This window comes from Grampus griseus, assembly GCF_964374135.1.
Source record: "Grampus griseus genome assembly, chromosome: 2".
In the NCBI taxonomy this organism is placed as follows: domain Eukaryota; kingdom Metazoa; phylum Chordata; class Mammalia; order Artiodactyla; family Delphinidae; genus Grampus; species Grampus griseus.
In genome coordinates, this window is record NC_139018.1 from 108253699 (window position 1) to 108272231 (window position 18533).

At 38.6% G+C, this 18533-nt stretch overlaps 1 protein-coding gene across 1 annotated transcript in view; it reads right to left on the reverse strand.

Annotated features, from left to right (window-relative positions):
• CLPX (caseinolytic mitochondrial matrix peptidase chaperone subunit X) overlaps positions 1-16951 on the reverse strand; it is a 37283-nt gene extending 20332 nt beyond the window's left edge. The window contains exons 1-4 of the mRNA XM_082649483.1: positions 16631-16951; positions 9395-9555; positions 7622-7739; positions 835-989 (exon numbers count right to left, since the gene is read on the reverse strand). Of these exons, the coding sequence (XP_082505609.1) occupies positions 835-989; positions 7622-7739; positions 9395-9555; positions 16631-16709 (513 nt within the window). The 5' untranslated portion in view covers positions 16710-16951. The remainder of the gene's footprint in view (positions 1-834; positions 990-7621; positions 7740-9394; positions 9556-16630) is intronic.
• Positions 16952-18533: the final 1582 nt, after the last annotated feature.

An 18533-nucleotide genomic window follows, 5' to 3' on the forward strand; every position in this document is an offset into this window, starting at 1 on the left:
CATTTATTTTTACATGACAAATTCTATAGTCGTTGACCATATGTATTTTATTACGGTTTTTAAAAATCATCATTCCTAACCAATTATACCCATGATTTATTAAACCTGCCATAGCACACTTGCAGAGACAAATGCACTGGTACCTAAACAGTAGAAGAAAGCTAAACTGAAGCAGAGGGTGAGACAAATGATGTAAGTGTGCAAACATCTGAGATATGGCCAGAACAGAGGGCACACAGCCCAGAGCAGGGCTCCTCCTTCTCAGAAAGTGTACGCCAAGTACCCAATGAAGCTGGTGGTACACTCTGCTGTATTTCACATGGCCAAATCACAATCCATTGGAGACGCCTAGGAAGAGCCCACACCACAAAAGTCACAGTGCTATACAGGAGAGCCCTGGCACATTGGTCAGGAAAAAATTACTTGCTTCCACTGTTAGCCCGAGGCTGTTTTACCATAAAGTAGATTAACTTAAGGGGGAAAAATTGCAGGCTGGTGTTATTTAGGGGCCCAAACTAACAAAAATAAATCCCCAGCTGCTCTATTTTAAGGATATCATTTTAGATTAACTCAGCATTAACACTACTTTAATAATCATCAACTATATTTCATTGCTACGAATACAGTAATCATGACATGGGAAAACAGCAATGGATTCCATACCTGAATTTCAAGTATCAAATATCAGTAACAATTTAGCCAGGTATAGTCCATATTAAGAACTTATAACACATGTTTAGATACTAGTATTAAGATTCAATATAAACTGGAGGGAGGGGAGCAATGAAATGTTTTCAAGATAAAGTGCTTATAAGACTGAACTAAGACCTATACCTTTTTGGGGGGAGGAGGTGGTTTCTGTTGGAATGCCAATTTTACAGCTTCTGCTGCTGATTCAGGTTCTTTAATTATGCTTTTCTTTGAGTCTGCTTCTGATAGCACAACAAAAAAATGATGACATTTTTCACACTTCACAAAGCGGGTGGATGCTGTAAAAGGACAGAGAAAAGTAATTCAAATAGTGTTTAACCTTAAAGACTCATTGAAATTGAAACCTACATACTTGACAAAAATGCTTGTAGTTCACTCCACTAGCCACAACAAACAGCCTAGTTTATACCTAAAATAGATGATAAAGATGAGTTCAGTAAACTACACTTTGTTCACTTTAACTAGGTTCTTTCATTTTGTGATAGACTGCATCTAGAGAAAAGATCAGTTGAAATGATTTCGACTTCTCCATTCGCTAAAGTTTTTTTTTTTTGGCCGCACCACACTGCTTGCAGGATCTTAGTTCCCCAACCAAGGATTGAACCCGGGCCCTCGGCAGTCAAAGCGGGGAGTCAGGGACTTCCCTGGTGGTGTAGTGGTTAAGAATCCACCTGCCAATGTAGGAAACACATGTTCGATCCCTGGTCCGGGAAGATTCCACATGCCGCGGAGCAATTAAGCCTGTGTGCCACAACTACTGAGTCTGCACTCTAAAGCCCGCAAGCCACAACTACTGAGCCCACACACCACAACTACTGAAGGCCGCACACCTACAGCCCATGCTCCGCAACAAGAGAAGCCACCGCAATGAGAAGCCTGCACACCGCAACGAAGAGTAGCCCCCGCTCGCATGGTAGAGGATCCCATACAGACTATTAACAGATACAGAGCAAAAGGTACACAGGAATTAGTTACATGTTGGTAGGTCTAGGTATACATTTTTATGTTACCTTTGTGTAACCTAATTAGACAGGTAAAAAGAATTTTTAAAACCATGGGAATCTCTGTCCTTTGGGAATATTATAACTACCTATCCATACATTACAAGAAAAACTGCACTGGCAAGCACACCTCAATCTTCACAAAATAATCTAAATTTTAAAAAAATAGACAATTCCGCATTTAAAAAATAAATTTAACTATTAATTCAGCCAATTTAATTCTTACGTGTCTGTTCTTAAACACAAGGCCAAACAAAAATACATTCTGGATAAATTCTAGCCCCAAATTTTAAACTAGATTAGGGGTCATTTGTGTATTCCATTTATCAATCACCTAGTAAGTGCTTCCCTAAAAAAAAAAGATCAAGCTATACCAAGTACCTTTGATTAACACAAGCCCAAACACGTTATCACCATCTCCCATCAGCGGGAAAGACAGTGGCTTTAGTTTAGGATAAGGCACCAGTAAACAGGGGAAGGATTAAAGGGCAGAGAAGCCGCTAATCTAGTTCAAGCTGTGTGACAGAAAAATCTGGCCTGAGAACACAAGAACAAAATATTTCTCTGAAGATACTAGGTGAAAGGGAAAGAGAAACACTGACAAATAACATTCCTCTCTGCTTACTGTTTGAAGGGTTGCTTAAATTCTACCTGAATACTTGCAATAGTTTTACACTGAAACATGTTCAACATATACCCAAGTTCAAGGATTCAATTTTATTTATCAAAATGCTATTTCAGAAAAACAAACAAATAAACAAGCATTGTAATGCATATTTTTTACTCCTAAAAACAAGGGGCAAAATCTGATTTTGTTAAATCATCAGGGGATAAATAAACCTCCTTCCTTTAAATGATTACTACAGGTATCCTATATTCCTTTATAAACAGAATACTGATTCCAGTAAACATGCTTGTATAATATACCCACGACAGAAGAAAGACTACCTTAGTAAAACCTTTTTCAGGATATTTGCTTAAATGAAAGTTCTTCATGATTTTGAAAAAGTTTCAGGGTCAAACATAAAATCTCCAAACCACTGCAGGAAAGTTTATTCTTAACCTATGAGAAATGTAATTACAGTAAGCCTTCAGAAAGTATTATATACATAAAAATAAAAACTAAAGGCTCTACCCAAAAGCAAAACATGCACTATGACTCTGTTTAAATGAAGTATAAGAACAGGCAAAACCAATCTCTAGCGATGGAGGTCAAGGTAGTAGTTGCCTTGGGGAAAGAGAGGTTAGTGACTAGGAAAGAACAAGAGGGAGCCTTCTGGGGTGTGGGAATATTTGACATGTAAATCCACCAAACTGTACATTTAGAATCCATGCACTTTCTTTCCTTTTCTGTAAAGAAATTATATCTCAATTTTCACTTAAGTTAAAATAAAAAAGAAATAAAGACCAAAAAACAGAAACAAAAAAAAAAAAAAACAACTAAAAGCTCTACCTTAAATAAAGTAGGGATGCTATTCATGTTTGACAAGTTATTTTTTAAATGGGCAAGAAAAAACTAAATAATATATATCATTATAATCAAGAATCTTAGATATTATTTCAATTTCTGATGATTTTCTATACATTCATAATGGTATCTATAAAAATGGCATTTTATTTCTACAGTCAAGCAAGAGTAATACCACTATAAGAAAACATAAAAATCACTACAAATATACTTGTGAGATGAAATATGTACAGCAAGATCAATGAGCTAAGAACAGTTTCTACATTAAAAAAATGACAATGAAAGTTATATGAAATTCAAATTTCAGTGTCCATATACAAAATTTTATTGGAACATAGCCATCCTCACTGTTTTACATTGTCTATGGTTGCTTCTGCAGTATAACAGCAAAGAAGAAAAGTCACAACAGAGACCATATGGCCCATAAAGTCTAAAATACTTAATATTTGGTCTTTATAGTAAAAGTTTGCTGACTCCTGCTATACAGCATTTAAAAGGAAAGGACTACCCATAGAATGAGAAAAAATATTTGCACATCACGTATCTAGATAAGGGTCTAGTATTCAAAATACATAAAGACCTCTTATAGCTCAACAATAAAAAGATAACCCAACTTAAAAATGGACAAAAAATTTAGTCTTTTCTCCAAAGAAGATATACAAATGGTCAATAAGCACATGAAAAGATGCTTAACATCTTTAGTCATTAGGGAAATGTAGATCACAACCATGATGAGATACCACTTCCCATCCCTATGATGGCTATAATAAAAAAAGACATAGGGCTTCCCTGGTGGCACAGTGGTTGAGAGTCCGCCTGCCGATGCAGGGGACACGGGTTCGTGCCCCGGTCCGGGAAGATCCCACATGCTGTGGAGCGGCTGGGCCCGTGAGCCGTGGCCACTGAGCCTGCGCATCCGGAGCCTGTGCTCCGCAATGGGAGAGGCCACAACGGTGAGAGGCCCGCGTACCGCAAAAAAAAAAAAAAAAAAAAAAAAAAAAACTATATTAAAAAAAAAAAAAAGACATAAATGTTGAAGAGGATGTAGAGAAATTAGAACCCTTACACATTGTTAGTGGGGTTGTAAAATGGTTGTAAAACTACCACCTCTGTAGCAGTTCCTTAAAAAGCTAAACAAAGTTAACATTTCACCCAGCAATTCCATTCCTAAGCATATACCCAAGAGAAGTAAAAACATAAGTACACACAAAAACTTGTAAACAAATGTTCACAGTAGCATTATTCATTCATAATGTCCAACAAGCAGAAACAACTCTCAAATGTCCATCAACTGATGAATGGATAAACAATGGAAATACTATTCAGCCATAAAAAGCAATGAAGTACTGATACATAATACAACACTGATCAACCGTGAAAACATGCTAAGTAAAAAAAGCCAGATATAAAAAGTCACATAATGTATAATCCTATTTATATGAAATATCCAGAATAGACATATCCATAGAGACCACAAGTAGGTTAATGGTTGCCAAGGCTGGGAGGGGAAAAGGTGGAAAGTGACTGCTAAGGGTTATGGGGTTTCTTTTGGGGGTGATATAAATATTCAGGAATTAGATACTGGTGATGACTGTACAACTTCATGGATATACTAAAAATTCCTGAAATGTATACTTTAAAAGGGTGAATTGTATGGTATGTGAATAATAATAGCTCAATAAAAAATTAAAATTTAAAAGAACTTGTATGTATCAACACACAAAGCTCTCAAAACACTGTTGAGTTGGGAAAAAAAACAATTTGCAGAAACATGAACAATATGAAACCATTTATGCTTTTTAAAAGTTATGTGTTCAATGAAGACATATTACAGAAATATATCTTTAGCATTATCTATAATGCTCTACTTTTTTTTTTACAAAGGGAGATATACATATGTATTCCTCAGGTAATTAAAAATAATTTAAAAGGACAAAAAAAGTAGACACTTAAACAGGCCATTCACAAAAGAATTACAAGTGACTAAGAAGCACGTAAAAGAATAAAAACAAAAACAAACAAAAAGCACATAAAAAGATGTTTATGAACTAATAACTAATAAATGCAGATTCAAACAAAATGAATAACCCACGTTCAAACAACATTCTTTAGAACCAGGATGATCCAATTTTCAGTGAGTAGACACAGAAGATCCTCAGCATTCAAAAGGGATACATTCTGGAGAGACTTTTATTATGGGCCAGCAAAACCAAGGAAGAGGGCCTCACTGTTGGGGATTCTTTCTTCTATGCAGTACAGCTCCAGAGGAAAGGGACAGTATCATGCTCATCTGTGTATTTCCTGGGCCTAGCAGTGTCTGACTCAACAGATGCTTTGTAAGAATGTACTCTTGTTTTACTCTTTTCTTCCATATTCTCTACTCCCACATCTCCCTCCCTAATTATAATTCCCAAAGGAAACAGCCTTGAGTTGATTAGATAACACTAAAGTATAGTGTTTTTTATCTAGATAATCTCTAGGGAAGGTGGGAATCTGTACGTTAACAATCACCTTCAGTGATTAATACAACCTGGAAAGTTATGAAAACACTGTATAAAAAGAAAAATTTAATCTCAAGAGGAGCTAGTTTATCCCTAAAGAATTCCAGTTGGTACAAAGGACAGGAACTTCTGAATAGGAAAGGAATTTCTGAATAAGAAATCTTCACTGCTCTATAACCTTGGATGAATTACTTAAACTTAATTTTAGCTACTTCATTTATAAAAATGAGGATATTCCCTGTTTTGGCAAAAATAAGATTGTGAGAATAAAATTATACATACTGACATTTATTAAATGTTAGTTTCTTTCCTTTTCTATTCTAGGAAATCATTTTTAGAGTAGAATTATAGGTCTATAAAGGTTGAAATCTTTCTTTGGGGAAAAAAATGGAAATTTTCTTGATTAAAACATGTAATATGACACTGCCAGTATGAACTGAGCAATCCTCAGACATTTTGGAATTTTACTATATGACACCAATGTGTTAAAAGTAAATGTTATTTAGAAGTTATATCATCCAATTCTACCACTTTCATTTTATGTTGCAATCCAAATTAATTTTCATTCATACTGATTCTTCTCTTTGATCTCTTACTAGGCAAAGCCACAAAGAGAACCTCATATAGAATGGTACCACTTTAAAGGTCTTTCCAAAATTGTAAAGATATGCTACATGTAATACATTTTCATATAGTGGCCAATTAATATTAATGATAGATGTGAAAATGTAACTGAAGTCTCAATATTTGAGTTAGAATATAGAGAATCCTCTCTAGTTAATCATCAGAAACTGAAACTTCTGCCAAGCCTGACCGTCAATCTTTTCACAATTGGATAGTATAGCAGGTACCATGGTAGTGCAAAGTAATTTACTCTTGAGTCATTACCATCAACTCTAATCATGTAGGAAATGATTTATCTGATTCATTAAATAAAATATCAGCAGTAGCATCTCTGCATTTCAGAAATAGTTACTGACACTAACAGCAAAAATAGGACTATTGGGGCTTCCCTGGTGGCGCAGTGGTTGGGAGTCCGCCTGCCGATGCAGGGGACACGGGTTCATGCCCCGGTCCGGGAGGATCCCACGTGCCGCCGAGCGGCTGGGCCCGTGAGCCATGGCCGCTGAGCCTGCGCGTCTGGAGCCTGTGCTCCGCAACGGGAGAGGCCACAGCAGTGAGAGGCCCGCGTACCGCAAAAAAAAAAAAAAAAATAGGACTATTGATGTCTTCCTTCTCTTAGTGTCTGAATCACTAATAATTATCAGACACTTCCTAGAACTGAGGACTTAGCACCTCTGGTAAGTACTCAGAAAGGGAAAATACCTTAATATTTGAATAACTGACAATCTCCAGCTATATGAGATGCTTAATAGGTATCTGAAGAACAAATACAGAATAAATAAGCCTTGCTTCTTCTACAGCTTAATGGTTACATACATGAAAAGCCACAAAATCCAAATTTAAAATAAACACATGTAAGCAAAATAAAGAAGCAAAGAGGGCTTCCCTGGTGGCGCAGTGGTTGAGAGTCTGCCTGCCGATGCAGGGGACATGGGTTCGTGCCCCGGTCCAGGAGGATCCCACATGCCGCAGAGCGGCTGGGCCCGTGAGCCATGGCCACTGAGCCTGCGTGCCCAGAGCGGGAGAGGCCACAACAGTGAGAGGCCCATGTACGGCAAAAAAAAAAAAAGAGAGAAAAAAAAAAAAGAAGCAAAGAGTTTTCTTAAATTACCTTATACCACAGTGCAAAGCATTACTAGTCCAGGAGATTTTTAGTATCCGGTGAACGTAAAAGACTAACGTAAGTTCAGGAAGAAAATAATTCTAGTTTATATAATGTATGTATTTATAATGTATATGTTTATACAATGTATATAATGCAAGTAACGACTTACAGAAAAGGCAGGGAAAAAGAAGAACAATAGAAGAATACTTACACACAAAGGTCTCTACGTGTGTGCACAAGTCTCCACATTTAGGACAGCGAAGCTGGTTTCCACCTTTCCCAGAATTCCCAGAGCCTGACTTCTTACTGCTTCCCTCACTTGCTGATTTCTAATGTTGTGGAAGAAAAAAAAAAAAGGAAGAGTCAATTATTACTTTCAGGCAACCACCATGTAACTTAAGTATAAACAATATTGTTTGTAATCTTATAATGTTTACAATTTTTAGAATGGAATTATTAGTATAATTTATATCTCTATTGTCACTGGTGTAAAAACAATAAAATCAGTTCTAGTAAACACATATATTTACTGCACTCCTTCTTTACATGGTATGTGCCAGCATGTATAATTAGCTTTTCTGCAATGACAATCAATAAACACTACGGGAAAAAAATCAATAAGCACTAGTAAATTAAAAAAAGTTACTATAGGTAAAAAACTACATTTCAATGAAATTGAATCAGGAGTTATTATCTTGGCAAGTAGTGACTCAACTTCCTTGAATCTAACTTTTACCATCTCTAAAATGGGGATAATTTCACCTACTTTAGAGGGTCATTGTTAGGATTAAGTGTGGATATGAAAGCACCTAGCATTTTGTCTCACATATATTAATAACTCAAGTGTTGTCAAATTCACATAATAAAAAAAAATGATAACTCACTGACCTAATACAATCACCAATCATCTACTTGCTAGCTACAGAGTAGCCTAACATTAAGTTATACAGATATCTAAGATTTTGAGGTAGAGGATGAAGTAAGGTTTATACTATCATGAGTTGTAAGAACTGTGTGGAAGCAGAAAATGATGGTTATTCCCAATCCAACCAACCATGAGACTGACTACATAGATTATTTTTTTTTATTGGAGTATAATTCCTTTAGAATGTTGTGTTAGTTTCTGCTGTACAATGAAATGAATCAGTTATATATATACATATACCCCCTCCCTCTTGGACCTCCCTCCCACCCTCCTCCATCTCACCCATCTAGGTGGTCACAGAACACTGAGCTGAGCTTCCTGTGCTTTACAGAATGTTCCCACTAGCTATCTATTTTATGCATAGTAGTGTATATACGTCAATCCTAATCTCCCAATTCGTCCCTCCCTCCTCTTCCCTGCCTGTGTCCACATGTCCGTTCTCTACGCCTTAATGAAGCTTCTTTACTGCTTTGGGGTGTTAGAAATTTTAGCTACTGCTTACTAAGTGCAATGCTTATCAAACTATTTTATGGCTCAGACTGATAACACAAAATAAAAATATGTAGGGACTTCCCTGGTGGCACAGTGGTTAGAATCCGCCTGCCAACGCAGGGGATACGGGTTCAATCCCTGGTCCAGGAAGATCCCACGTGCCGTGGAGCAACTAAGCCCGTGTGCCACAAGTTCGGATGCACTCTAGAGCCCAACTACTGAGCCCACAAGCCACAACTACTGAAGCCCGTACAACTAGTGCCTGTGCTCCGCAACAAAAGAAGCCACCGCAGTGAGAAGCTCACGCACCGCAAACAAAAGTAGCCCCCACTTGCTGCAACCAGAGAAAGCCCACGCGCAGCAACAAAGACGCAATGCAGCCAAAAAATAAATAAGTAAATAAATTTATTTTTTTTAAATATGTAAAATTCTTCAGATCATTTTATATATTTCACATTTCCTACAGAAAACATACAAACCAATGAAATACAGAGTAGTAGTATTATATTTAATTGTTTAAATGAGGGAACTCAAATATGTGTATAGATGCCAATAAAGACAAAATACCTTATTTCCATCTCCAGAGCCATCTTTACTCATCCCATCTTTTGAAGCAAAGTATGCTGGTGTTTCTGTAAAGGCTCTAAAAGGAGCTCTTCGTAGAAGCTGAGTTTCAAAGGTCCCAAGCCTTCCTAAAACTGGTATATGAATGCGACCACAAGAAATACCTGAAAATACAATGAAATTTAGTCTACACATCAAATATTAACACACCTTCAATAAGTCCCCTGGGGACAAAAATCCCTCAAGCATAAAGGAGGTTGAAAAAGCTATAGTCTTCACAGCAGTAGTACAAACCGGTGACACCATCTTCAAAAACTGGCCCGACCTGTGCTTTGGAAGTAAGGAAAGACCATCCAGGTCATAACAATGAATGGCTCTTTCAAAGTGTGAAAAATAAGCAGTTCAACATCTGCCACACCTGTAGGGGAAAAAGGCCATTTATGTCCTATATTCTTATACTTCTTATACTATTTCTACCAATGAGAATAAACAATTGACATGAACTCATCTGTCTCTTTGGTTATATGGGGGTAATATCTGCAACAATGGCAACAAATTTCAAATGTTCTTTTAAAAGTTATGTGCTATTCATTAAATCATGTTTTAATAAAATATTTCAATCCTATAGAAAAGAGAAATATATTTCAATAAAAAAATATTGTGTAACCACCATCCAGCTTTCAAACATTTTAACCTTTTGCCATATTTGAAGTTAATTCTTAAAAAAGACATAGGTTAATCACTGACTTATTTGGCAAACTTTTTCTGTAAAAGACGAGGATAGTAAGTATTTTCAGCTTTGTGGGCCATATATGTAGTCTCAATCTCATTAATTCTCCCTGTAACATGAAAGCAAGTTTAAACAATATGTAAACACATGGGTGTGGCTGGATTTGTTCCATGGGGCCACTGTTTGCTGACTCCTGCTTTTTTCCATATAAATACGAAACAGGCCTCCGAATAAATTATAGTCAATGGCAAAAGAGCCATACTCCCATAAGGCAGCATTTCCCAAGCTGGTCTTTAAAAGACTGTTCCCTACACAAGAAAACTGAATGGTCATACAATAGGTTAAACAAAATTCCATAGACTTCAGTACACTAGAGCTATTCAGAATCTTGCATAAGCTATAATGTACATTAATGAATCCCCAAAAAGGAAGTTTCCCAGCAGAGTGCTATTAGGAGGTAATAAACAACCAAGGGGTTAACACTTAGATAAATTTAAGAAACTGATTTTCCCTCCCTCATTTTATTCCCTGCAAAATTCACAACTCAGGACTTAAATTTTCATTCCCACACCTGTTAGGGCTTTTAAAAGATCATGCACACATGTATATATTGTATCCAAATGCAAAAACTGGTTTAAAATTATGTAGGGCTTCCCTGGTGGCGCAGTGGTTGAGAGTCCGCCTGCCGATGCAGGGGACGCGGGTTTGTGCCCCGGTCTGGGAAGATCCCACATGCCGCGGAGCGGCTGGGCCCGTGAGCCATGGTCGCTGAGCCTGCGCGTCCGAAGCCTGTGCTCCCCAAAGGGAGAGGCCACAACAGTGAGAGGCCCGTGTACCGCAAAAAAAAAAAAATTATGTACATCAAACAATTCAAAACCAAATGCTTAATTATATAACTCTTTTTTTAACGACTCCCATTTTCCAACACAATTTTGTACACTGTTAGAACTAGTTTCTTTACTGTTAGAACTAGTTTCTTTACTTATCACCATAGGCCATCTCCAGTTACACGAAGTACTAAAATGAACCCACCAAACTACTCAGGAAAGATACAAGTAAGAGGAAACAAATTTTCTCATTTCTATATAAATTCACAAAGAACACCAAAAAAGGATTATGACATCCCAGTCCCTAACCCAAAGAGTGTAAAATTTTGCTTAACACTATTAAGCTTGACTATTAATAAGGAAAAAAAAAAACCAACTACATTTGATGTTTTCCTTCTAAGAAACATCTTCAAAAGACATTTCAAATTTTCTCTGTAACATTTCCATTTTCTGCAGTAAATTATGTTAGCTATTACTCTCTCATTAGAATGAGATCTAAGGTAGTTTATGAAATTTAAGCTAAACATTAATGTTTTTCCAAGGACATAATATGACTTAAAGACTATGTCAATCTAAAAAGCAAGTCTAGAAAAAGTCATGGAGGAGAGGGATAGATGAAATCAAGAATGCAGAAAGTTGAATGCACCTTAACGCTGGGTGACAGGTATTTTGGGGTTCAGTGTTCTATTTTGTGTGTGCTTGAAAACATCCATTATAAGTTAATATGAAAGGTAGCATAATACAGTAATTTATTATAATCTATGTAACAAGGGTAACTTTTTTATTGAATCTTTATGATGTATTCACAAAGAAAACTACAATTGTAACAAGCTTTATGTGAGGCTATTTGTACTTGGATGTTTAGATCAAAACAGCCCTGAAGTATCAGATAGAGTGTATTATTTCCCACTTACAATACATCTTTTAAAATAGTATTTAACAATTTACAATATCTAGTATTATTAGAAAATAAGCTGAAAGGAAATTATCTTTGGGAATTTAAGAGAGATAAAAATTATGAACATGATCCTTTTAAAATCTACTTGAATAGAAAGAAAAAGTGTCCTTCACCTTAAATAATTTATCAAGTAACATATGAAACCAATGCAACCATACAGTCACCACAGAAAATACTATCTGAGAAACATGTTCATATCATTTAAAAATCTAAATTTAAGAATTTCTTTGCTGGCCCTGATGGTATGGTACTGGAGAGCTGTTTTAATATTCTACTGATATAATCTAAGGGCTACACCAACAAGACGCTGTAAATACTAAACCTCTGGGTCTCAAACTTGGGCATGCATTAGAATCACCTGGAGAACTTGTTAAACCACAGGCTGGAGGGGATTCTCCCTGGTTCTGATTCAGAAGGTATGAGGTGGGACCCAAGAATGCATTTCTAACAAGTTCCCAGATGATGCTGATGCTGCTGGTTTGAGGACTCCACTTTTTAAAACCACTGTACAAAACAATTTAAATGATCAGTCATTCACCAATCATATAAAATCCTCACAGAAATTATTGCAGCAACCCAATCAGTTTTTAACCCTTTTTTGTGCCCTCTGGCAGTCTGGTAAAGCCTATTCAGAATGTTTTTAAATGTACAGAATAAAATACATAACAAAGGAAACCAATTATCCTCAAGTAGTTATCAAAATATTTTTAAAATATTCTTTTTTTAACATCTTTATTGGAGTATAATTGCTTTACAATGGTGTGTTAGTTTCTGCTTTATAACAAAGTGAATCAGTTATACATATACATATGTCCCCTTATCTCTTCCCTCTTGCATCTCCCTCCCTCCCACCCCTCTAGGTGGTCACAAAGCACGAGCTGATCTCCCAGTGCTGTGCGGCTGCTTCCCACTAGCTATCTATTTTACATTTGGTAGTGTATATATGTCCATGCCACTCTCTCACTTTGTCCCAGCTTACCCTTCCCCCTCCCCATATCCTCAAGTCCATTCCCTAGTAGGTCAGTGTCTTTATTCCCGTTTTGCCCCTAGGTTCTTCATGACCACTTTTTTTTTTTTAGATTCCATATATACGTGTTAGCATACAGTATTTGTTTTTCTCTTTAAAAATATTCTTCTTAACTAACAAAATTAAATAAGATCTAACAGCTTTTAATGTAACTACCATGATTTCAAAGTAGTGGAAAGTATAAACAATATTTTGAAATACCAGTAATGTAATGTGATATGAAAATATCTGTGTTTGATTGGTGACAAATCCACAGGTATTGCTAATACTACTGTGGTTTGCTGCCTACATTCGTAATTGAAGGAAATGCTATATTTCACTCAGATTAGTGAAAATAAAGTTCAAAGAACCTCTGAATTCTATCCCTGGGCCCTTTGGAAGCCTGTGAACCCAGGTGAAAAACCCCTAAAAGCCAAAAAGGGAAGTATTTATGGGAAGTATATTTCGAAAGAGTACTTGGCAGCAATGACAGAAGACAGTCAAGTTAAACTCCTTACAAAACTCTGTCATAAGGATAAAGCTTTGAGTTTCAGAGCAGTTTTTTTTTAAAAATATATATTAGAATAAGGCACAATGATTTTAGGGCTATTAAGAACTTGGAGGGTAATTTATTCAATTTCTAAATACTTGACTTTCTATATTCAATCTTGAACTAAGCATTCTCCAAAAACATACAAATGATTCAGCTTAGAAGATTAACCGATCTTTAATTTGCATTTTAGAAATAGAGCAAAAGAACTAATTAAAATTTAAAACTATATTTGTAGTGACAATATTTTAAGTGTATAACAACTGATGAAACGGCAAATTAAGTTAAATGCTCTCTTGAACACCAGTCCTCTAATCTCCAACACAAATTGGAAACAAAATTCAACAAAAACTCGCAAACAATGCTGGCAACTTAGTAGATGCTTATTGCTTTTAATAATCTCAAATTTTTATTTTATGCCCAAGTTATTACTTCAGGAATACTGCATACTTCTTAATAAAGAAAAATAACATCACTCCTATGATAGCTTTCCTCAAGTTTAAAAACGTTTGATAGGTTTTCACTAAAACTACTAGTCTGCTGGTCTGAAGATGAACATGCCCAAGAAAAGAGAAATGTTGATTAGGAAATAGTGTGCTATTGTAGAAATAAAGATGCTCTATCATTTACTCACTTTGTCATATTAATTTGTATTGGATTTAACTACGAGAGGGGGAGGGGGGAGAGAGGGAGAGAGAGAGAGAGAGAGAGAGAGAGAATTAAAATATAGCTAAAAAAAATTATGGATGCCCACCAACATGTTTGAGCATCTTCAAATCTTCATTTACACCCTCATGAGGTGACACCCTGAGTTACACAGGAGCACACAATTCTCACAGCCAAATTCAAACCAAGTACTGTCACTCAGAATTTTTTAAATGGAATCAAACATTTCTGAATGCATATATTTAGAATGCAAACTGTTATATATGCAAAGTACATTTGAAAAAATATACATCAATATTGAAAACACCAGCAATTCAAGTAGAAAAAATATTTTAAAATTTTACTTTACTATAGGTTTCATATTCAAAGAGAATAGTGAAGAAAAACACATTAAATTGGATACACATAGCCCAACAGGAAAAGAAAACAGATCCAGTGTCTAGTATGACAATTTATCAAATTAATTTTTCAAACTACCGTTTAAAATTTTTAAAGTCTAACATGACAGATAAACCAATAGAAATAGAGAATAGCACTGTACTTCAGAGGAGCTCTGAAATCTCCCCTTTTATTCTTAATTCATTGTACAAATTTCCTGTTAGAAGACTATATTGATGAAACTATTTTTATTTGTTTAAATTATGTTGCTGAAATTCTTAACTCTGTACATAAGAATAATAAACTAGCTAAAGTTCAATTGTGATTTTTCTTTCACCTCTCTTCCTCTTTCCAAGAATTCTAAATAAAAATAACCCTCTTCAAGGTTTTTCAGGCCTTAAAAAAATACATCTTTATATTCTTGTAGACTTATGTATACTTTTAGAGTTTCTACCATGGAAAACAAACATTTTATGTAAATCCATTTGCTGTTTCATTGTCATATAAAAATATTAAATTCTATAATGATATTGGGTAATGTCTCATATTTTAGATTTAATTTACTCCTTTACAGTGAAAATTATAGTTTGGTATTTCTGAAAACCTCTAGTAAACTTGTATTAACTGAGAAACAAATAGATAATTCCTAAATAAGTCATTAGTTTTTGCTGATTTACCTAATGATAGATTTAATTTTGAAAGATGTTGTTTTGAAAAGAAAAATAAACAAATAGCTGCACACTTTCTATAACTCACAGTTTTCAGGGACAATTGATAGAGACAAAGAATGTTGTCAAAGAAGCCTTCCCTGCCCACGGAGAACACATACCTTATACAGGCCCAGAAACAATATTATTCTTTGTCTATTCCTCTAAACTCGAAGATGAGGACTTATTCACCCTTCCATCTCCAGCACCAAAGCAGGGCCTGACACATAGCAGGCCCTCAACAAATTTGTCAAATAAATGAATTTAAATATCTGTCAATTTCGAGTGTTTGCAACTCATATTCCTGGAATAGGGATGTCTACTTGTTCAGGATTAACAGTGTCCTGGGACTAAATTCACTCCTTTACATTTATGTACCATTTTACAAAATGCTTCTGCCCACACAACCTCATTGAATCCCTCTGTGAAATAAACTGTCGGAAAATAAATATTTAGTAAACTGTAAGAATTTTACAATGAAGCTAAAAATTCGGAAAAGGGAGCTGTTTTTTTCTAATCCAAAGATCATAAGCTGATAATCCAAAGCAAAACGAATCTGTCTAGAAGTTAGTGATTATAACAGGATCTAGACTCTTTGTCTGCTATTCATAGATTTAGGGAAGAGAAAAATGGTTTCTTTTCCGGAATCTCTTGGCTGGCGTTGCCACTCTTTCACAGCTCCTGATAAACAGAAAGGACAGGTAAACAAGCGCCACCCTTAAAAAACTACTTGGGGCTGTCAAGTTAGGAAATCCGGCAAACGACTGACTCCCTGAGACACCTAAGCCCTTCAAAAACAATTTCTGTGGGAATTTCCATCTCTTCGGGCGCTTTGCTGCGGCCCCCGAAAAGTAGTGCGAGTCAGCTTTACGTCCCGGTGTGAGCGGCCGCACAACGACTGTGACACCGCGGCCCCCGCGCGGCCTGCGCCCGGGACGGCCCGCTCGGCGCCCCGCGGCCCCGGGGGGCCCCCAACAGTGGCGGCTCCTCATCCGGGCCCTTCCCGCGGCCCACGACAGGCCCAAGGGGAACCCGGCCGGGCTCCGGAAGAGGAGCCGCAGCCAGGGGAGGCGGCAGTCACCTGCGGAGTGGGGTCTGGGGACACTTTTTAACCAACGGAGCACTGCGTGCCTCTTTCAGGGTTTCTGCGAAGCGACCACATTCTGGCCCCAAAGTCAGAGGGCCTGAAAGCGGGAGGGTGGGGGAGCCAGAGGGTTTCACTTCAAATGTGAGAACCAGCTGCTCCAGAGGTTGGCAGAGACCCATGCCACGGAGAAAGGGGGAGTTGCCAGGCGAAGCGCCGAGCACCTCCTCACATTCTCGGGGTGGGGGAGGCCTCTCGCCCTCCCCGGGGTCCCCGCCGCCCCCGCCAGGCCACTGCTGGGTCAAGAGCTCAGGTGCGGGACTACTTCGTTACCTCTTGGCGCGGAGGCGAACGAGGAGCTGATGAGCCGCGCGGCTGTGGCGCCGCAAGTACAAGCGCCGCAGCCTGACATCTCCGCGGGGCCTAGGCTGGGGCTTCGCCCCCTGCCGCCCTCCGGGTCTCAGCAGCCGACTGCTACTCGCGGGGTTCGCTGGCTTGGCTCCGAACTCTCCTGTCGATTCTAGGCCCACTGCAGATATCACCCCCCCGGCAGCAATGCCTTCGCACTCTTCGTGCCCCACTGCCGTCTACTGAATAGACACCTAACATGCCCCCCCCCACGTTCTCCTCCCCCCGCACCCTCCCCGCCTATCGGCCCCAAGGGGGCTTGCGCGCGCCTGCGTCCTAGGCCTAGGGAGGGGGGCGTGGGCACGAGCGGCGCGTGCGTGAGACACGAACGTAGGCGAGGGGAAGGGGGCGGTGACCTGGGCGCCAATGAGCACGCTACGGCAGAAGGCCGATTTACCCCCGCCCCCACCAAATGAAGAACTACAAGTCCCGACCCACAATTCTTCCGGAAAGTCCCTTTATCCTAGCGTTGAAAAGTTTGCGATTGTAGCGGAGAGATGCATGCCGGGAGTTGTAGTTCCAGCTCGTAACCGTAAACTGGTCATTTTCTACTGGTGTCTGGGAAGGTCAAAGTGAGACCCGTGGCTTATCCTGTCGCAGGAGGAGTCTTGAAAGCGGCCGATTCTATAAGAATCGATAAGTTCCTCCCCTCGGGGGTTCCCCATCCTGTGTTCCTTATCTTTTCCTTATCTTTGCTTTCCTGACTTGCGACCTGGAAGTGGCGGTATTTTTTACGAAGTTCCTCAAGCAACAGCTGTTGGATGACAACTCTCTTTCCTTGTTTTTTCAAGCCTAGTGGTGATGACTCTTCAGGTCGTTACTAGTCCCTGGGTGCTTTACAATCCTTTGTCCGTTCCCTTAAACCTGATCACACCCTGGTAAATAGTTACTTCAAGAATCTCTCTTCTGTTACTCTTAGGCCTCTGTTTGGCTGGTTCCTCTCTGGATATCTAAAGCAGATCAGGGCTTTCCTGGTGGCGCAGTGGTTAAGAATCCACCTGCCAATGCAGGGGACACGGGTTCAAGCCCTAGGCCGGGAAGATCCCACATGCTGCAGAGCAACTAAGCCCGTGCACCACAACTACTGAGCCTGCACTCTAGAGCCTGCGAGCCACAACTACTGAAGCCTAGAGACCCATGCTCCGCAACAAGAGAAGCCACCGCAATGAGAAGCCCGCGCATGGCAGCGAAGAGTAGCCCCTGCTTGCCACAACTAGAGGAAGCCCACAACGAAGACCCAACACAGCCAAAAATAAATAAATTTGAAATAAATAAAGTGGATCAACCAGGTAGCTGACAAAGTACAGGATGGTGACAAATGAATCATACTCTTTTCAATCTGGGTTGGCACCAGAGAGAGTATTTACTTTGTATATAAGATTCTCATAAACTCCAAAGCCCAGAGAAATTGCCAAGTGAGCTTGGATACCTTCAGTTCTGAGCTGGCGGAGGAGGGGGTGGGGACGGAGGGGATGGGGGGACGACGACACGCAAGCCAGAATTAGTTATTTAGCCCTCTTCAGTCTGGGATCAGAGAAATGTGGCTTCTAGTTCCCTGGGTCTGGCCGTGAGAAGGGGCATTGGCCTTGGCCTTGGCCCAGGCCACACAGGTTTTTTGTCTCTCTGGGTGCTGACTCCTGGTACTCCTTCAGCTTAAAGTGACAGAGACCAGAAGGGAGCCCAGGTCTTAACTCAGCTGCCTTCATGAATAGAATTTTGAGAGAATAGAGACTCTAAAATTCCTACAATCCAGTGTTTTCAAACTGTGTTCCTAGAATCCCTCAGAAGCCAAAGCTCTTTGGTGGGGATGAGGGGACTAAGAGAGTGA